The 22,640-nt window shown below is 39.5% G+C and overlaps 1 protein-coding gene across 4 annotated transcripts in view; it reads right to left on the reverse strand.

The window, feature by feature from the left end:
* The window catches only part of CNKSR3 (CNKSR family member 3), a 63,094-nt gene that overhangs the window by 26,573 nt on the left and 13,881 nt on the right, over positions 1-22,640 (reverse strand). For 3 of the 4 annotated variants that reach the window (XM_021389377.1, XM_021389373.1, XM_021389374.1), the window contains exon 2: positions 4,994-5,157. In XM_021389377.1, coding sequence (XP_021245052.1) covers positions 4,994-5,157 — 164 coding nt within the window. Of the gene's footprint in view, positions 1-522; positions 683-4,993; positions 5,158-22,640 lie in introns of those variants that run through there. The other variant, XM_021389375.1, reaches the window with a different exon arrangement.

The raw sequence follows: 22,640 nt of genomic DNA on the forward strand, positions 1-22,640 counted from the left end.
ATCAAGGAGATCTCAATTTCAAGGTGGATTTCAGCAACACAGGTTTTGTATCTGGAGATACAGAGCTTACACCTCATGACTGCAGCTGGTCTCCCCAGCAGTCTCTCATGAGCACACTGAGACCAAACTGTTCAGTCACTGCACTAAGACTTCCTACAGCTTCTTCCAGAGATACTACAGAGGGCAGCTGAGATATCTATACCACCAGTTCATGCTCAAGGAAGTGTCTTGGCTAAGAACTATGTCTGCTCAGCACATGATGAGCATTACAGCTCATCAATACAGGATATCAAATTCTTCAACTTCAGATCTGCCCTGAGGAACAAACATTTCAAGAATAAAGAGTCATCACAACCCAAACCACCTCTGTTCCAAAGGCATCCTGACCTGTTTTCTCTAAGACACAGAAAACATTATGACCCTTCATCAGATATAACTTTGCCATAGTGCATATTTTTCTTTTCACCGACAGAGTGAGAAAACAACCAGAATTAAAAAAATGCCTTTCCAAGCTGACACTACCTTGACCACTCCACACATAACCAGCTATTTCTTCGTCACTTGCAGTGTCACTCTTGCTTGTCCAGTCTGTTGGAGGGCTGCTTTGGGGAAGTAAACCATCATTCTCTTCTTTATTGTATTGTGTTCTGAGCTGGCTTAGCTCCCTGAAGTGTCTCACTTCAGCATCAGTTCAGTGCAAGGAGGAAGGATGCTAATCAGAGAATGGAACGGGGGGGGGGGGGGGGGGGGGGGGGGGGGGGGGGGAGGAAGGCAGGGGAGGTGGCAGCTGACTCAATTGTCATAGAGCTGGAGCCTCAATTCAGGTCAGATAGGAATGCTGATACTATGACAGCACACCAATAGCCTACAAGCCTTCACAGTGACACACAGCGGATGTGTAAAACTCAAGCTTTTCTGAAGCATTCTAAATAACAGGTTATAATATTTAACAGATTATTATTTAAGCAATCAAAAGGTTTTAGATGTTGCTCATGAACCGCAGAAGGTTACATTTTCCTGTCACTCCTGATTTAAAATATCAAAGTTACTCTCATCAAAACAGGAGCTGAAGCCAACGGTCAAGAACACCTTATGTCAAACATTCCCAGCCTATTACTCATTAACCTAGGCAGCCACACATGGGACTACGGCAAGAGAGAGCATGCACAGGTGCACAAGAGAGCATGCGCACAAGAGCATGCTCTTTCCAAACCCCATTATATTTAATGAGAAACAGTACACTGACCAAATAATTACTGAAGGTCGAGGCACTGAAATAAAAGAAAAAATAAAGTGTGGTTAACCGAAGTCAAAAGAGCACTGCAGTCATGTCCCAGCTGACCTGGGCTGATCTAGAGCTCTGCTGTTGCCAAGGGGCACTGTTCACCTTCCCTTTCACAGCCATCTTCACATGCCACAGCACAAAGAGCTAGATTTGTTGGCTGATCTACCTGGAAATTAGCTCGGGGAAAAAAAAAAAGAATAAAAACAGACTGAATGCCCGTTCAGTAGTGATACAACATGCTGTATGCCTACATTAACATTGGACTTAACACAAGGCACTGTCAACTGTCATCTACTGTCTGCTCTCCTTTTTAACAAAAACGTTTCCTAAAGAATCCTCTGGAGTTTGAAACTTCCTCATAAAGATTCAAGACCTCTAGAAAATTGAAATCGTATGAGAGGATGCATAGGTGCGGTACTTCTGATGAGAAATAGCCATAAAAGAGTAAGTCTTCAGGTATGAAAAGTATCCAGCTTCAGATTTACAAGTCATTTTAGCAAACACCTTTTACAGAAATAACAACAGTAAAAATAAAATGCAAGAGTTATTTGGTAGGATGACCTTGTGATATGAGGTTGTATGTCGCTGCATTGCTAATGTGCTGGCAAACATTACTACCAGTGACATTATTAAAAGGTACAAAGCTAAAAAAGAAAAAGTATGCCTGTTATGTTTTTAGTAGTTATTTTTGTTGTTTAATTAATTCATAATTAATTAAACAACAAAACATCTTCATTCAATCTTCATTCTAATCTCAAGAAAAAAAAGTTTAGAAGCAAAAAAAACTAGCTCCTATCATACAATATAGTTAAAGATCCAGAAATCTAATCCAAAGAACACATTAAAAGTCATTCTATCTGCATATAATTTCCTGTTAATATTTGCATTATTTTATGTTTAGTAAGCCCGAACAGGCAAGGCAACTCGTCAGGGAAGAGTGAGTAAACATTCAGTTTCACCACCATTCCTTTTTTCCCCCCCCCCCACTTATTCAACTGGACTGAGAAAGCTTGTTTTCCAGGATTCTTATCCCTTCTTTTTGTGGTTTTGCTTGAGTTTAAAAAAGCATATTTATGTATATTTGTTCCTTTTCCACCAAACATTTCAATCAACAAATATCTTCCACCCATCCCTTTTCTCACTCAAGCAAATACTGTCACCACAAAAAGATGGAGTTATTTATGCTGATGTGGTTTGGTTTTCCTTTTTTTCCCCCCCTCTGGAAAGTTCAATTCTTTTTATATGTCCTCTAAATTCCTTAAATAAGCCTTCAAATAAGTGTTCAACAGCTGTTCAGAAAAATCTTATTGCACCAACTCAAGAGCAACAGAAACGTATGCTCACAAGAAAACTTCACTTCTTATCCCTGACCACACTCTTTCCTGCTGCCTCTTCACTGTCAGCTTTGTGGCATATGCTGCTGCTAAAGAAAGATTAGGAAACCCTGTCTGAAAACTGAAGCAGCTGAGAAAGATTTGTTGGTTTTTTTTCAGCTATACTGCAGCAGTAAACATCATAACTTGCAGACATTTTCAGCTTGACAGGGTAGAACTCACCTAGGGGCTCCACACCTATGAAAACTAAGCACATTTGGTGTACTTTCTCAAGGAACACACTACCTTCACACCATTTTTTCCCCATCCACTTAACAAGGTTGGAAAAGGTGAATGCTTGAGAAGAATTATCATGGGAGGAACACACTCCAGAGACAGCTACTTCACTACCTTTGGAGTCTCAAGTGTTCTTGCAGTGTGAGGAAACCAAAGCTTCAATCTGAAGGAAGCTGTTGGGAACTAGACAAAAAGATAAATTTTCCTTCAGAACTCCAGAACTGGGGAACCTCTAAAATACCCACAACATTTCTACTTATCACCAAAACCAACAACATTTAAAGTCTTACCTCAGGATGGCCCAGTCAATCCTATATATTCACAGTATAAGCTAAAAGCATGGTGAAAAGCAAAAAAAGCTGAGTTCCTGAGTGCCTTCGGTTTCAATGAAAGTTCACAAAAATTAGGGAAATGTCACCACATGCACACGCACACACACACAAATTCAAAATTAATACCCCCAACCCACTTTCAAAGAAGGAATACTACTGGAATAGAGAAACTTCTGTTCTCTCATACAGAAAGAGACAGCAACATTAGAAAGAAAACGTCTGTCACTAGAATTCAAGATACATCATCTCTTGGGAACAAAACCCAACACTCATTTTCTACCATTATCCCAAAAACTGAAGGGAAAGGGTATGCAGAAGGTGACAAAGGGCATAGCTTAAGTACAGGAATTCTTCCTCCATCTCTTAAAAGGAAACAAGGATATTTCAGCTACAATATGTAAACTGTCTAATGCATTAACTTGAACTGCATTTCACAAAGGATTTCCAGAAACGAGACCAAGGTCAAAACTTTTGTCTACTAAGGAAATTAGAAGGAAATTGTAGGAGATAAAACACAGCTTTAGGTTCTGGCGGTTATCCAGCTTTGTTCATTTTATTCTAATATTTTAAGAAGAAAGAAGAAAAAAGTGCCTTTGAGGGCTGCCACATCCATTATATCAGTCAGGACTGTATGCAGCACACTTAGTAATTCACCAGACTCCTTCACTTGTCTGACAGATTATCCCTTGCCACATGAATCACATGCAGGCTAACTCAGTTCCTCTATTACATTTTTCCCTTAAACATTAAAGAAAAACTGCTTATCAAATACTGAAAAGAAAATAAAAGTTTTTGTAAACATAAGAGAAACTCTTTGGGAAGCATTTCAGTTTACACACAGTTATTTTATTAAACACACTTCCTTCAGTATACACTATGCAATTTCTTTGTGGTTATGAGTAGAAATGATGCCCATAGCACCTCCCTGCTGCACATAAAGCACATGTCACTCAGGCAATAAACTCTCCATTTTTAGAACATGCTCTTTGCTGCAAGACGTGCCTGACAGAGGGCAGGCCAGCACTGGCCAAGGAATCACAGGGCAGCCTCTGCCACCCCTCCAGCTGATGTCATTGTATATAATATCTCTGGCGCTCACTCACTGCACTACATCAAACACGTCTTCAAGACTGTGTCCAAACTACAGCTTTTAAATAATGCCTGCAGTGGTGATGCTGCATAGCAAAACAATCTGAAATATATTTATTCATTTCAGAGTATGTTTGTTTTAAAAGCATCTGCACAGTAATATATCAGGGGTAAGACAGAGGAACAGCTTATGTTCCAAATCCAATGAGTTGAAGTCACACAGTAACTTAGTAATCAAAACATCCCTTACTTCAAGAACATTTCCTTCACTTTGTATGTAGACTGCAAAATCTTGCCCTAACCTCATTTCAGCTGATGTGAGAAATCACTAATAGCCGTCATTTCAACAGTATGTGTTCCATCTTTTACAACAAATTCACTTTACTCAATAGTAATTTTAATCACAGTTCACTAACAGAAGCCACAAGATCTAACAATGCTACTCAGCCAACACTTCTCTTTAGAAATGCAACTGAATCAGCACTGCCACTTATCAGGGAAAAGTCAAAGAGCTATAACACAAAGCTTGCAAGAATTAAACACTTACAGTTTTCTTTTGCCATAATACGTAACAGAAAGCAAGCGTGAAAGGCATTCTGATTTCATTAGACTTGCCTTAGACATTCAACAAGAAAAGCATTTAAAGAAATTCTTTGTCTGTATACCACTTAACTAACCAGTGCACACAGGAGATCCACAGCTTCTAAAACCAGTTCCTGGTGTCCAATCCGTGTGATACCCATATCTTCAAGATCCTGGTGAGAAATCTGTAACAGCTGTTCACCATTTATCTTCTCCCGTTCAAATTTATGGACGTACTGCTGCAGGCAATCATCCAGGCCTAACAAAGCACAACAGAGAGAGAGAAGGGAACGTGATTACAATTTCTGTATTTTGTTTTCCCTCCCCGCACCATTAAAAAAAATGGCACAAATGGAATTGTAGACAATATGTAGTGTCAAATTATGAAGGAAACTTGCAGTGAAATCAAAGATTGAAAGTTGCTCCAAAGGGGTGCAGATGTGGAATATGCAGATTTTGAGGATCTTGAGGTCAATCCAAGTCAATATATGACCTGTTTGCTCTTCACAGATCAAGCTAAAGAGGCAAGAATGTCCCTCTGGTGTCAGTACAAGCAAAGCTATCAAGATACATGCACAGATTTAGCCCTTAACGCGACCCTAAACCATGAAGAGAAGCAATGATAAAAAATAACCAACCAAAAAACGATTAAGTACAGGGCAAGAAAAGAACCGACATCTTGCCCAATGCCAGCTAAACAAACAGAACAAAAACCCACAGTCCCCCATCCACTTCCAAATAAAATAGTGGAATGACGAGTTGAAAATGGAACAGTCAAAGGCAAAGCAACCAACACAATGTTTGCCTCAAGTCTCATTACTCCCTTGATTTATGAGCCCCTTCCCGAATCAATCGCTCTTTCCCCCTTGGTAAGTTATCAGCACACATCAATAAGAAATTTAATTTATTTTTGTAGCTACAAGGTATTTTTTAAAAGTTAAGAGCGTTTTATCACCAATATCAATACAATATCAATTGTATGTGTTAAATCTGTTTTCTCATATATACTGCTTGTTTTGACTGTTCTTAGAGATTTTGTGTACAGCAGCAGTCCAGGGGAAAACATTTGGGTGGCTGTGTTATTTTAAAGATGAAGTCCTATTCTGCTCCAACATATTAACAAGAGCAAAAGGAACAGATCCAATTAGATTTGTTTCATAGAAATGTATCAGGTTCACTGAAAATAGTTAACACAAACAAGATTCAGATTACATACTTGGCATCTATTTTGTAACATCCACAATAACTATGTAACTTGACCAATCAGTTTTAAAAAAACTGAACTTGTAACTGTAAAAAGTATGTTTATCCACTGGGCTGGCTGAAGAAGAAGCCATCCAGATGGACTGCTGAAGATGAGAAACACTAATAGCATCCTGAACCGCAAGGAAACAAAAGGCAAGAGACAAGAACCCAGTTCAACCGATCAGGGTGCAGTAGCAGTCTGGAAAGCAAGCACCCCAGCACATGCCAAGAAAGCGGTCAAGACAGATCACACGGGGGGCCCCCAGGGCCCACATCAAACACACTCATTTCCTAGGAGCAGCTCAGGCCATTACTATGGCTGTGCACTGTCTGCTCACAGAAGATTAGAACTCTCCTATGCGCATGCTTAGCACATATTACTTGCCTTTATAACACTCACCAAGAAATTCATAAGGACGGACAGCCTGGCACTTAACAGTCACCCCTTTATATGTCTCATGTAAGCTTAATTATTGCAACACATCAAAATCTGGCTGGGCAGGCTTGACTCCTCCATGTGCAGAGCTACTGGTGTCTACAGCTTGATTTTTAAGCATAATTATGAATGTGAAATCCTGCATGCAAGATGAGTACAGTCTCCCAGAGCTACAGTTGTTTGGGGTGCACTCTTTCTTTCCATCTGTCTTGGCAAGGCCTCATAAATCCTGAAAATTGAGCCCTGTGTTCTGTTTCCCACAGGCACCAATTTCTCCCTTAGGCTATACAAACTCTTTTCCCAGGAAAAATAATAAAACGATCTAGCCTTCATTGTTCAACAATTTATTTTTTTAAAACAAATTCTCAACCAAGGCTGACATACAGAGCACATGTTTGGCATTCCCAATTTTTAATGCTGTCTTGCAGACCACTGTTTCCCATCATTTGCCATTGAAAGCCCATAGTTTCCATTATATATTGCACAAACACCTAGAATAAACTGCTAGTTAGCGTGCAATAAAATTTTTACTTTTTGAGTTTCTTGGATACACTGTTACTTTTGCCTTCTAGCCTTTGTGTGTGTTGACTCAATTTTCTGTGCTAAAACATGAGACTTAAAAAAAAAATGTATATAACCCCCAAGGAATACAGCTATGTCTTTCAGCTCATCTGTGGGGCTTTTCTGGTTTTCTTTTTCTTTTAATTCATGCTTGTCTGCTCTTGAAGGTCTATTACAACTTAGCTTCTTCTAAAATGTATTTTTCATAGAAATACTTAAAAACAATACTTTTGTGATCACACAATAGAACTATTTTGTAAAGTAATATATTTTAAAAAATCATCATAATGTTAATGCAAAACAGCCAATACAGAGACACAGCTGCTCAGACAGAAATGTATTTAAGATTAAATGGTCATAACTATAAAAAGCAGGAAGTGAAGACAAACCCACACACTTATGGCAAGCATTCACTAATGGTTTAAGATGAGCTTACTAATATTAGTCTTATTACTTTTTCTAAGAAACATGTGGAAAAGTCTTAAACATTTTAACTGGGATTACAATGACATTTATGGCATATTATTTAATTCTCCATAATATCAATGAAATACTTAAACATGCAAACAAAAAAAAAAATCCTATTTCCCCAAGAAAGAAAGGAGAGTAGAGGAAAAATAACTCAAATCTGTTCAACAAAATTAACTACATAATATTTAAGTCAAGTTTAAAAGCCAGCATTGAAATGCAATTAGGAACCTAAATGCAACTCTTATTTTTCCATTCTTCCAAATATCTTAGTGCTTTCCATGTATTTTCTTTGTGTTTTTTAGCACCTAATGTAGACCTGATACGGCCTGTTAACAAAGTCTAGATTTCTTCAAGAAACTTAAATGAATTAAAATTTTCAGAAGAATTCTACATCACTCAGAATGATACTTTCCTAGTCATCGTTTTCAATAGGTAGCTCATAACAGACAGTGACATCCTAGTTGCACAGGATGTTTCTACGTTCTTATACAGACATAATACACTGATTGGTTATAGGTTATCCAGACAAGACAAAGAAAACCTGCCGCAAGTCAAGCTGGCATGTGTCTGTTTCACTTTGGAACAGTTCAAGACTTATTTTGAATTCCGTTCTCAATAAGGTGACTGAGCAATAAATTCAGCAAGTGCAGTGATTTAAATTCAGACACATCACAGTCGATCAGGGCAACATTAACAGGCTCAAGTAAGAATATAATTTCTAGTATTTATTTCTTCAAAAATACAATTAAGATTCCAACCTTGGAAAAGACATCCATGTTTATCTCCTTTACCCACTCAAGAGCCCTGCTGAAGTCTCAGCTGGGACTTCATTTGATGCTCCACGTGTGTTTAAAAAGCACATCTCAACTGCCTGTGAGAAATCTGTGTACTATTTCACGTACCTAAATGAAAACCATGCATGAAAGAAAATCTTTCCTATTTACGTAACTATTACAGAATGAGCGAAAACGGAAACAGAAGTACCAATTGCAACGGTACTCAAGTTACATCACATTACTGCTGGTGACTTTGATTTTTAAAAAAATTACAATAAAATGTTATTTGTATCATGAAAAGACTCTGAGGAGCAGTAATGTATTTTGCACAAAACTCCCTCCCAAGTTTTGGCAGGTGTAGAGATGTGCAATAGATCCTAAGAACTGTCTAGACTTTTCTGTCTAATAACGTTTCACCACTGTGCAAAGCATCCTGAAAGATATTCAATACCTTGCATTCAAGCAAAAACACTAGAACGTGTCTTACATTTACAGATTAGCACTGATAGCAATCTCGCTCTGTTTCCAAGATTAGAGAAAGCTATTTGGAATAGGAATTGTGAGTAAAAAATAACTTCGAGAGGGGTAAAAAGAGGAGTTTGGATCCAAGCCATAACTATCAGCTTACTATTTGGAGTGAATTAACATTTCTACTGCTGATAAAAATCAACCATTCAGCAATGACATATCTGACTACCAAAATACTAGAGACACTACCAGTACAGTCATTGAGTAATTTCATGTTTTACACTCAACTTCTGTGCTGGACATCGGCAACTAATTTACCTAAAACAAATGAATAAAATCAGTTAACTAACATACTATGGCCACAGGTTCAAGGCCAGCTGACCTCCTTCTTTCCCCTCCTCCCCTCCATCCCATTCTCCCTTACTTTCTTCTCTTGTGAGGCCAGAGAGCCTATATACTCAAACATGACTGGGGTGAAAAGAGGTGCAGACAGACTGGGCAAGGCAGTGGGGAAAAAACTGGGCAGTGACTGGGATCATTTACTGTTAGTTCAGGAACTTGAATATATTCTAAGGATAATTCTAAATGTCCAAGTTGACATAAGGAAGCAGGCAGATCACAAGTCATTTGAACAGAGGAAGGGCAAGACCTTCCCCTCCTCACAGCACCACAATGGGAATTTAATCACTTACCATCTCAGGGAAATGAGAGCTTTATTAATACGTACTCAACTTCTTCTTTGCTGGGTAACTTTTTACTAAACTGACAGAAGCTAGTGTCTCATAATAGCTAAAGGGCTTAGCTGTGCCTCTCAGACCATCAAGGGGCTCCTGAGGACCTTAAAGCGCAGCCTAGGCAGGACTGCCAAAATCATTTTGCCTCATTGGCTCAAAAACACACACATTCAAGTGTCATAAGAGTTTGACCGCTCCCACTAAGAAAGCCACTCTTGTTCTAGTTCATTCTAGTTTCCCTTTCAAGGTCTCCTCAGTTGCCAATTTTAGTCTCAAAAGATCCCTTGCACACACAAATCCATTCTCTCTAGTTTTGAAAGCCCATCAATTCTATAAGTCTTTGACATACTCCATTATATCATCATTTATATTCCATATCCCTTTATAACTCATTGCGATAGCTTCCTCTTTTCATTTCCTTCAACTATTTCCAGGTCTGGAATTAATTAAAGAAAAAGTAGGATGGAATCAAGGCAGGAAATGAACATTAGGAAAAGGAATGAGTAAGTTCATCATAAGCAGGTGAACCATCACCTGAGAAGGCAGATGAAATTATGGAAAAAGTCTGCAAGACAGCTGGGAAAAGCTAGGGCACAGGAGAACTGGTAAGGGTGAGGGAGAACAAATTTAAAAGAAAGTTTCAGGAGCTAGAAAACAGACTTAACACATGGTTTTCTAGAACGTGGGAACATTGTAGCACTCTAACATCATGGATGCCATTCTTCTGCAGTATTACAGACCAACAAAGACAGTGATGACCTTAACAAGGAATTCAAGGTCCATTAATATGATATTAAAAGATAAACCGTTGACAAGCAGTCAGTAGAAGCCCAGCTCAGTAATAAGTTGAGCTCTAGGTAAGAACTAACTTTCTAGCACCTATATCCCTGAATGTTTCTCTGCTATGATTTTAAGCATTTATCTTTCCATAAGTTTTCAAAATAAAAGTCTAGTTATCATTTTGTGTGAGCCACTTACAGGGGACAGAGCTCAAAGACCTTAGATTGTCAAGAAAAAAAAAATACTTGAATTACTGTCTAGAGTACAAAGGTAAAACAACCTCCTCTTTCAATTTTTAATCTAAATAGTTCCACAATCACTCATAGTACCATCACCATCTAATGTATCGATGACTTGGGGGGGGGGGGGGGGGGGAACACCACCACAACTGAGTAACAAGAGGATCTTATTATCAGCACCTCTTCTCCTGCATAATATAACACATTTATAAAGTAAGTTCTCCTCACATAGTCCACTGAAAGTATCTCTTCCACCTATCTGTTTAATCACCTGCATCTTAACCAAGCAGTCATGCCTGCCGACTCACCAGGAGTTAGGTCTGTCCTCAGCAAAGCTAGACATCACCTGGAAAAGCAACAATAGCTTCAAAGCTTCCTGTCTTCCCCACGCCGTTGAGCAGGGATGGAACCAGATGAATTGCTGGCCTCTCCCCACCAGCACGGATGCAAAGGGCAACTCCCTCACAAAGGTCACACCAGGACAGACAGAGGGAAGGGCAACACCTTCAGCTTTGATAAGGAATGCTCTACTGTCCCCTCTGTAATCCCCCATGACAGACAGCTGCACTGAAAGACTTCTGCAGCATGTTCCTATTTTCAGCATTTCCAGTTAACATATTTTGCCTGTAAAAAACAAACTACTTAGACATGTTCAAAATATCGTAAAATTAATTCAATTCCCGTCCATCCATTAACCCCTTAGCATCTCTCAAATTCAAACCAGAAAGCTTTGCATTGTAATGAAAGAGCTCGTGGAAAAATTCATGTTGTAAACCATCCTGACCAGAAGGGCTATGGAGACCACTTTTAACCCTTAGTCATTCCAATGCAGGCAATCTTGGAAAACACAGTAGGAGGCCTATCAATACTATTTTCAGCCCCCTCTGCAAAATCAGTGACTGAAACCATTCCAGCAGTCACTGTTATCATGCTCCAGACTGGACAAGGAAGGGCAGCTACACGCTTCAACACTTCACAGGGTGAATCGCAATATGAAACACTAAGGAAGAGTGAAAACAGCTTTTGTCCACACACTCGCTTAACTAGCAAGTTTACCAAGCAAGACCTCTCTCTACAAAAGCCAGTGCAACCTTCATAAGATCTCCCTCACAAAGTATTTTCAGGAAACTAAGCAGACATGGGTAAGAGAGAAGTCTTTAAAAAAGGAAAGATGCAAGACCTATAAAACCACAAGTGGCAGAATAACACAGAAAGAGACCCAACCGTACATTGTCTCTTTCAATGCAGGAATTAGGCAGATTAAATGAAGCTAGCATATAACAGGTCCAAGCAAGCAATGAAGAGTGACTCTTCACACAGCACTATGCAGTGAATGATCAAAATCCATAGGGGTTCAGGTGAAGTTGAGCAGGCTTGTTAAAGAAAATGCCACAGAAATCTCATCTGACTCTGAAGGACAAATAGAAATGGCTGAAGATTAGAGGGAACCTACTGAAGGGAACACACAATACTGTCTTTTGTGCAATCCTCTGAAACACATTCCTTCCCGGCAAAGGCACAGAATGGGGCATTAAGATAGATCACACAGGATACAGGGCTTCTGTAACTGCACTACACACAGCACCAAATGTATATGACAGCTTCCTTTTAATTACTTTCACCCAAAGACTTAACAGAACAGTTACCTCTTCACTATTCAAAGCATTCATGTTAGTATTTACTGTAATGGCAGCACAAAATTTTCCCCCAAGCACAAACATTTTTCTTTTTTTCTTTTTTTTTTCTTTTTTTCTTTAAGTCCTAAGTAATACTGAGACACGCCACATCAAATCACACAGCTGTTCTCATAGGTTGTAGTTCAACTGGAGACACGAAAAGTAAGCAGGAAATTGCAAGAGCTAATAATTTAGAAATTGTATCTTGAGTTGAAAATGAGTGAACTTGTACAAGGAATGCAAAAATTTGACATGACTAGGTAGAAGAGACTGAGGTGAAAGAATCAATTCTATGATTCTATGAAAGCAATTCTGTAGTAAATGAGAACTCTAAAAGTGGTATTTACTTGCAAATAGAACTTTAAGCTGAGCTTGCTGTCTTTTTCATGGCTCTCCTTGAAAAGAGAAGTCATGAAAAAAATGGGGTTAGAGGAGAAGAAAAAAAAGCGTTATTTCTCCTATTTTCCACTGAGGTTTTCTTATTACAACACAGCATTACGGCTTTAAATTAAAGACAAAATTAAAATACAACGCTACAGAAATTGAACAGTGGATTGTGCTGGCATGTCATGTTCCTAAAAAAAAAAATCCAGATGAAATACTGGTTTAACCAGAAAAATCTCTCTATATAAAAGGGATAAAAGCACACATAAGCCAATCATATCATGCTTTAACATACTATAAAAATAAATCACTATGCCACAGCCACAGAGTGAGAAAATACAGGCTTTTTCAGTTTGGCAGGCTATTCCCTCTAGACACGAATTAGACAATACCAAGAAAGAAAAAATCTGAAGTCTAACGCACTATATTCCCTCTGATTTGAAGGCAGATGGGGTCAGAATACACATACAGTTATGTTTTTCAGCAGCAAAGCTGGACTGAAGATACGTAAGCAGCTATTGATCCCTGTTGCATGCACTAGGCCACAGACGCATCAGGCTTTACTGGCATCACACTAGCACATCTCAGTGACTTTCTTGAGGTTATGCAGCTGGCTTCACCTCTGAATATTAGGCTGTTAAGTACTGTTGGGCCTTTAAGGTTGAAATTTTGGAACAACTGAGAAGAAAAAGGAAGGGATCTCGTTAAGGATTTACCACTCAGCCCCCGGCAGCCATGCTCTACAGTGCAACAGCAAATGCTCATCTTGAAGAACGAGTTTCCAGGAAGGAAGAATGGGAACAACAATTAGGGCTCACATTCAGACCTCAAACAGCTGGCAGCATCTCAGCTCTAACTCTTCATTAATCTCAGCCACCACCAGAAGAGGACTGCTGATCAGAGAAAGTTGGAAGACAGATGAGCAAAAAAGAAGAAAAGCATGATGTACATCATATTTTCCTTTGGTGTACATTCTCTGATTACACCACAGTTGTGTCTGCAAAGTTTCTTGTGATGCAGTAGCTTCACACAATACATCCCATCCCTTGGTCTTCCTTTTTAAGAATGAACTACATCACTTACTGACCAGCTACACTTGGCAAAAACATTCTTTCTATGCTGTAATAGATTTTGTTTGGCAAACTACATAAATCAGATGAAAGCAGAGCTTATCCATATGTTCTCCGCAGATAGGCTTGGCACTCTAAGTTTCAACAACACATGCTATGAAAACCAACATTCAGCAATCGCATGGAAAACACATTAAAATAGAGAACACACGTGCCCTAGGTAGACAAACCCAAATAGTTTCCAAGCCAATACCACAAGTTGTCTTCAGGGACATTGCTGACAATGTTCTTCCTGACTCCACAGTAAAAGCAGTATCCTACGTGTAGCAAGATGCAACTCGCATTCATTCCGTGTTGTGCATATATATATATATAAATAAATATATATATATAAACAGCATTACCAAGGCAAAAAAAAAAAAACAACAAAACAACAACAACAAAAAAAATGGCAGTATATGTAGCTGTAACCAGACACTTCTGGAGCTTTATTTAATAAACATGTATTGCTCAAGTAGCATCTATACTATATACTACTCTATAGTACTATAAATTCCAGACTGCAACAAGAAAACTTTTCTCTGCCCAGCATACTAATGCATGCAAACATGTCTATTTGTCTGTTGGCTGCATTTAAAATAGCTGCAATTAAATAGTTTTAGAATAGCTCTCAATTGTTATGGAAGCACTTCCACAAGTATGACCCATATTTTGTTGCTTTGTCCCAATAAATTTTTAGAATAACATCTAGCTATCAACTTATCCACCTCTCCCCCCCAAAAAAGGTTTTTAAATCCACAAAGCTTAAATATGATGGCTCCACATATTGTAGTAGATTACTGCACTAGCTAAAAATTCACATAATTGTTAGTAAAGAAGAATATTTTTCCACTATTTCAAAGTCTCTTGACAGTAATCACATCCAGTGAACATACCTTAGCATTTGTTACAACCCAATAAAACTATTTTCCTTGTAAAGACACAATTAACAGTGTTAGCAAACATGGAGCCTTTAGCATGGTAAAAGCCATGTCATTCAACATCGCTTTAAAGTCACATGCATGCATTCGTGGAAGACAGAAAGAAGGCCCTCTAAGTATTTGTGCCAAGGGATATATGCAAGAGGATTTTTTTTTTAATTTTTTTTTTTTAAATCTGAACATACTGCCAGATCCTTCCTACCCCCTGGAAAATTCTTTTCATCCTATTTTGTTGCTTGCAGCTGATGTCAATGACTAAATCAATGGGAGTTACTTAATGTACATCATCAGCTTCATTAATTCCACTCAAGCAATGAGTTCCAAGTATATCAGAATAAACAAACCCATCTTAGAAGCTGTTAGTGACATAAAGCATTGTTCTTACATATTGCATTAGAGATTTGGCAATGAAACCTTTACAGAAGTTTAAACATGGAGATTCCACACACGGCTTGAAAAACCCATTTTCGATGCTCAGAAGTTGCTTCCCAATACACAGAGGCTCAAAGAACGACCAAGTCTTCCTCCATTAGGAAACAAAAGCAAGGAGTGGAGGAAAGTTGATGACTCTACTATGACTCTTCCTCATTCCACTAAGGCCTGTTTCAACTCACTTCTTCTAACTAAGCGCACATCAAAATATGCTGACCAACACTTTTTAAAGTTACACTCAAACACGAATTTGCAACTTCTGCAATCAGGGTAAGGGTAGGTCCATTGCACTCTTTCACTGACCTTTGTCCACATCTCCACACAGCGCTAGGCTCTGTAGGGAATCTATCCGCTTCACCATATGCTCTCACCTGTACAGAGTATTTGGAATGACTACCTCCGAAACAAATCACCCATGGGCATTCCATAGCATTTGTCTCTTCTGCAACTAGGTGGCAACAAGAACCGAAGCAAGAGACCAGTCACCATTCTAGCTTCAAAGTAGCCCAGCACCGTGTCTCTCGGCAACAAAGCCACACAGGAGAAGACACTCTCACCTCAGAAACTCATTTCATTGAGCCCAGCAGGGCTCATCTGTAGGAGCCCTGAGTTTGCCACATCAGATCCCCCATGTTGCTGGCCATCAGACCCTGGCTGGGGACCCCCCCCACACACACAAAGAGTTGTACTTCCTCACTCAGCTCCAAAAGAAACCTTGAAAGAAATCCTATTTCTGCTACTGACAGATACAGATGTTTTTCACTAAATCAATGCAACCACAAAGAAATATTTCTCGAAGTTTTCCCGCTCATCCAACCATGCTGAATTTGTTTTTTCATTTTGTTTTTATACCATTATTCTAACACACTTCATACAGAACTTTTACTCAAAACAAGCCTTTAAATACTCTACCATTTCTCTTATGGAAGTAAAATTGCATTAAACCTAAAACACAGTCCCCGTGCTAGCTATAAAGTCACCCACAAGATAACAGGAACCAGATTTTTTTAAATGGAAATAACCTACTTTCATTTTATTGCTTCAATGAAATTCATATTGTAGCTTCACCCACAGCAGGATATGGTATCATTTAAACCCTTAGAGGCAAAAGCTCAGGAAGCTGAGGAAATTATAGAATTAGGACAGTCTAAGACATTCTCTATGGCTGAAGATCGATTCCTCAGTCCCAGTCTTCCCCTCACCCATCCCACCCCTCTCTCTCCAACGTCCCCAATCCTCTTGTTCTGCATGTACACAATACCACTACATAGCTACCAAAAAACCTTCCAGCTCCTACTCACAGTGAAAGCAGTGACAAAGAGCAAAACTAGAGGTGATGAATGGCCCCATCAGGTGGTCTGGCTGCGCTTGAGCACCTTTAGGGAGGTACACCAGAGCACCAGAGAAATGCAAACAGCAGCTCTGTGTTGTGGAACAACGTACACCATCCTGAGACACAAGTGCATGGGACGTGCAGTGAATTATTACAGTGCAAGGCAAAGATTTTACGAAACATATAGGTGTCATTTGGAAGGAACCTGAGAGATGTTGCAGGACTGCATTTGGCAGCATGGACTTCAATAACAGAAGGCACTTTAATGACTGGTGTGATGCTGGACAAAAGGCAGTGCATTCCACAAGATGTAGGAGACTGTGAAGAGTATAGCATGGTGAGGGTCAGAAGGGAGCAGCACAGCTAGCGCTCTAACGTATGGCCCTGAGAGGTATAGTTGGTGATTCTATTTGCACTTCCTTACGTGCTGTGGCTGGGGAAAGAAGGGAAGGAGATGGAATAGATGGAGCAGGACCAGAGGAAAGCCACGAAGATGATCAGAGGGCTGGAGCACCTTCCCTACGAGGACATGCTGAGAGAGCTGGGGCTCTTCCACCTGAAGAAGAGAAGGTTCCGAGAAGACCTTATAGCAGCCTTCCAGTACCTGGAGGGGCCTACAGGAAAGCTAGGGAAGGACGTTTTGTAAGGGCAGGTAGTGACAGGACATAGGGAAATGGCTTTAAACTGGATGAGGGTAGATTTGGACTAGATATTGGGAAGAAATTCTTTACTGTGAGGGTGGTGGAACACTGGAACAGGTTGCCTGGAGAGGTTGTGGATGTCCCCTCCTTGGGAGCACTCAAGGCCAGGCTGGATGGGGCTTTAAGCAACCTGGTCTAGAGGGAGGTGTCCCTGTCTATAGCAGGGGGGTGGAACTAGTTAATCTTCAAAGATCCCTTCCAACCCAAAGCATTCTATGATTCTATGACACAGGATTTCTGCATTGCTGGTGCCTGACAGAACAAAAATGAAGCCCTTCCCACATGACATCACTCATCATAGTATGTCTTCAGTATTTTGTATCTGGGGATAAGTACGTTCGCTGCCTAAGTGTTTCAAAGCCAGCTATGCTGCCTCGCATCAGCATCTCAGGTTGCTGGCCAGACTGGTCTTTTGGGACTCGGATGTTACTATCTGCCATACTGCAGAATATCACTTGAAGTGAAACAATATTTTACCCCCTCTTGAGGGGTGTGTCCTTCAGCAGATTGCCCCCCCTTTCAAAACATCTCCTTGCTTCTGTTTTCCAAGAAGGAGGTATATGAATTTAAATGTACCAAGAGGTAATTCCCCTGGACTCTACTTCTCTGTCTCCCCTTACTTTGCTATTACTATGCTTGAATGTAATTCACAACCAAATTTAAAATAATCTTCACAACATCTCCAGACATAGCACTCCCATACAATTTAGAGAGCCATTCCATTTACAAATTCCTGTAATCTCAATTGTAAATTGTACACTACTGTTGTTAATGGGCTAACATTACATCAACATCACCCCAAGATGAAACTTCTCAAAATGTCAAAAATTCAAAGCTGTCTGAAAGAGGAAATGTCTCCTCTTCACAAGGAAAAGCAGTTAAATTAGTAAAATACAGCCACCTGTACTCCAACTTGTATCCCTTTTTGCCTGCTGGCACTAAAAAACAATGTGTCCTCAGCTCATTACTGTCATGCAGTTAACAATTCTCTGTCTACATGGCATCACTAATTTCACATGTACTGTAAATATTTTCCTCATACTGAGTTTTTTTTTCTATGCCACTCTTTATTTAAAAAAAAAAAAGAGAATAACATTACTTTTGTAATACCAAAATATGGGTTTTTTAAATGTTAAATTTTCCAAATTGGGCTTGGCTTTCACATAAAACAAGTTAATCAATGATCAATTTTCTCCTCAAAGCCTCTATTGAACACAAATCCAAAAGCTGGATGAACAGAAACTGTTACAGACAAGCAGCACTTTAAAAAGGCAAGAATAGGCAGATACTTCCTAACATCTGACAAGTTTCCCACAGAGAAATTGTCTATTGATCCAGTGGCTGATGAACCTTAAGGCCAGCCTGTCTCACTCATCCAAAATACAACTGCTTTCAGTACTAGTTACAGCAAACTTTAGATCAGCCACCTGGACAAATGTACACCAACTCAGGGAAGGAAATTTTAGGTAATAATAAACATTTAACATTTATGAAAGTGACGATCAACTAACCATTTAACAGCCCCACTAATAACAGAGTGAGTGGCATATAAACATAAGGCTTTAAGTTCTGTGTTTGCAAGAGAGATGCACTAATCCCACAGATTGTTTGCATTCTTGAAGTCTGATACAATTTAGACCTTTGAGAGCAGCGTGTGTGTAATCTTTAACACGCAGGCCCTGATCTTGAACCTCAAACATCACATTAAGTGCTGAAAATAACTCATCATTCTACTGTTATATTAGCAGCAGTGATCAGAAGGTCACCTATTAACTTCTGCATCACAGTGACAGGTTTGTGTTCCTGCTTCACACCAAATCCAGTTGCTCACCCTCATTCCTCGTGGTTGTGCTGAAAAGCCCACAGAGACTCCTTTGTATGCTTACGCCGATGAATCAGAACACACTACAATTCCCAGAATGCAGATGCTGCTCTAGCTTCCCCAGCCACATAATCACAAGGGTATGGCAGGACACTAATGTGAGATAACTGTTCACAATCCTCAGAGGCCTTATGGCTCCCACTGTCACCTATTACACTATTTGGTGTATTTTCCAAATTGGTACAGTCAGTAGAAATTATCAGTAGAAGTACATGCAAGGTTTTATGTGAAATTGAGTAACTTTTTAGGTCTGTGACCAATATCACACTTGATAAGAAGAAGGAGTAGAAGGAAAAAAGGTGTATTTCATAAGGACTGTGAAATACTCAAAGCTTTGATGATCCTTGAAACACTAGACTGAGAAGTCTAGCCTCTTTATTCTAACAGAAATATTTTGTCTTCATAATAACATTCCAAAATTAAACTGAAACATGATGTATTCTCTTCTCCTAATCTTCCAAAGGAGTTCTAGTCACCTTAATGGCAGAAAGGACCTACTAGACCTAGTAATTCAAAATACGCAATAAATTACAAAATTCCTAAAAAAAAAATTCTTTCCCTCCTCATTTCCCATCTTTAATAATTTGCATCCCTTTTGTGAAAATGACGTGTTATAGTTATAGATAAAGACAGCATAAAATGGAAAGGCAAGGAAACAGAATCACAGAACAACCCAGGTTGGAAGGGACACACTTAGAAGTGATTTGCCCACTAAAAAAAAAAAAAAAAAAGATATTACAGTCGACACAGAAATATCATGAACTTTACTGAAAGAAAGCAATTTGTTTGTTTTAACCAACTTAAAGCTGCCCAAGCAGCTTCTATCTTGAATGCATGCTTTATCTCAAGTATTACAGAGCCTTATTTCCAAGCTGCTTAAAGAGATCAAATACTTTCTTCAAGCTAATATTAATTTTCACATAAAGTAAGTTGGTTTGTCCCAGGGTTAGTACGGGGTAGCAACCTCCAACTAGTGATCAAATTCTCAAACTTCCAGACCATGATAAATTGCTCACTATACTCAACAACATTATTCCGTACTCAGGAGCAATACTTTTGAATGCTGCTTTGTAAGGGAAGAACGTACAACCAGGTGGATTGGTTTCAACTTGTGAGAGCACTCTTGTTTGTTAACTATGCGGTGATGGATTTAAAACAAATTTATACAAGCCTATTTGATTACTGCTCATCTCTGTTCTTCACTTCAGGTACTGCAGTGACCTGATTTACACCCAAGTTAATAATTAGGTCTTACAGAGTGGAGAACAGCAGAGGGAGGTGAGGAGTGGAGAGGGAGAGGGAAAGGAGGGTTTTTTTCCTCCGGAATGAAGATATGAACAACTTTAAGAAGTTGTGGGAAAAGCAACAACAACAAAAAAGCAGTCTCTCAGATAGTTTTTCCTGTATGCAAACATGGCTTAACATTACCCAACTAAGACTGCTACTGAGAGGATGACACCAGCCCCACATGCTCTGTATCAAAACTTCCAAAAATTGTTGACTCCAGCGGTGCCCTCAGCACAAGTAATGGAGATACATAAACAGAAAGTTGTGAAGTACCAACTTATTTTCAAAGTCACCACAAAGGCTACCAGGAACTTCTGCCTACTGCCTACCATTAGCTGAAAAACAATGAAGGCTCCCAATCCAGAGACCAACACAATTCCTCAAAACCTTTTTTTTGCTCTTTGTCACTTCTATAAGCATCTTCTTTACAGAGGAAAGAAGTCCAGAATCCTCTGAAAGTTTTCATAGAACAGAAGATAGCGAGGCTGCCCCTACCCGAGTTAAGGCCAAAGTGACAAAATACTATCCGAAAAAGAAAACCACAGAAAAGACAGGAATAAAGGACAATACAACTACAAGGGGGAAGATGATTACAGAAAAAAAAGGTTGGCAACACATCTTTATGGGAGAAGGAAAAGAATTAGGTTATGGTAAAAGCATGATCAGAGAGAGGAGAAGGAAGGACTGCAGAAGAATGATACAAGCAGGAAAAGGGAAGGATATAAACAGCATAATTTAACTGGGAAATCACTATTCAAAATTTCCTTTTGAGAAATTCACCAGAGACCATCTAACTGACCTTTGAATGGTCACATTGGCTCAACAATAGTAAGCACAAACGTTTTTTCATTATTTTTCTATCACAGTGTTTATTTTAAAGTGACAGAAGTATCAATACCCCGAAAGCAAGCAATCCACAGAAGAGCATTATGGACACGTAAACACGATAACATGAAAGCCTCCATAACCCCAAGTTACGCCCCTGAGGTATCCCACCCAGCTCATACATTTATTTTAACCCCAATGTTTTTTTTACTCTAATAGATGTAAAACTGTCATCAACATCTTCCTCTGCAGGCACTAAGCTTCATCTACTGTTTCCCCTCCCACATGTATACACACTAACCATGGTGAATGAAAGATGCTGGAATGAGAGCCACACAACACTCCATACCAACAACACTCACTTGCCCAAGAAAGCTAAGAGCAGCAGTGCACATCCCCTTCCCAGAGCAAGGATCAGCTGGGCCTGACAAGCCCAGGGACAAAGGAGGCAGAGCAGACCCTCAACACATCACAATTCCCATCTCTGAGTTTAAACCACCAGGCAGGGAAACCTTTAGAGGCTACTATATAGCATAACTCCCTAGCAAAGCAACAGCCCAACTTCAAAAAAAAAAAAAACCCATTTCACAAAGAGACAAAAATAATGATTTCTGTCCACTTTATCTTGACCTGTACTTCTGTGAGACTATGTATCCCATCAGCAAGCTTCTGTATAGCTTGTTTGCTGGTGCTAACAAGTGTCATAACATCATGGATAAACATGCTTTAGAAGAAATAAAATGGAAAAACTAGTATGAGCACAGTATTCAATCATATGCAATATTAAGCAGAGTAATTACACACTGACTGCAGGCAACACAAAAAAATACAGTCCCCTTGGAAGCACTGTAAAGTGACTGCCTCCATGGCTTGTCCCTTCCAGGGAAACTAGGTCAACACCTTTTCAGCAGCAGTAATTTTTCTACCTCCCTAGCAAGAACAAAAAAGGCCTCAGTTGACTCTAAAAATAAATACCATACTTTAACAAGTCAAGCCCAAAGCCGATTTATTTTCTGAAAGCAGTAACAGTACACTCTACATTATTTGTTTGTATCTCTAGCACATGAAACCTACATGTCTGATAACTTTATGCGGTTAACACAGTGCAACAACCCCCTGCCCTAGGGCCTTCATCTCCAGTATGCAATTAAGAGCTTGCTGTTTTAATGTTTCAGGGTTTTCTGTGGTTGAAGGAGTAGTTCATTAGTCACAAGAGCTCCTTTTCTTGAACTCTGCTAATTAACGCTCTGCTGTCAGTTCCCACAGTGGAAACAAGAACCAGCATTGCAAAACTGACTGCCTCTTGGCTGCCAAGAAGAAACAGGGCGATCCCTTTAATTTGGTTTGGCTGCCTTCTCGCACCACCATGTGGAACTGCTTTGGCTGACTGCAACAAAGTCCATTACTCACCTTCATCTCTCCTGTGTGCATCCTAGCAAATGCTGTGATTACTGCTACACCC

Source organism: Numida meleagris, chromosome 3, assembly GCF_002078875.1.
Source record: "Numida meleagris isolate 19003 breed g44 Domestic line chromosome 3, NumMel1.0, whole genome shotgun sequence".
Classification (NCBI taxonomy): domain Eukaryota; kingdom Metazoa; phylum Chordata; class Aves; order Galliformes; family Numididae; genus Numida; species Numida meleagris.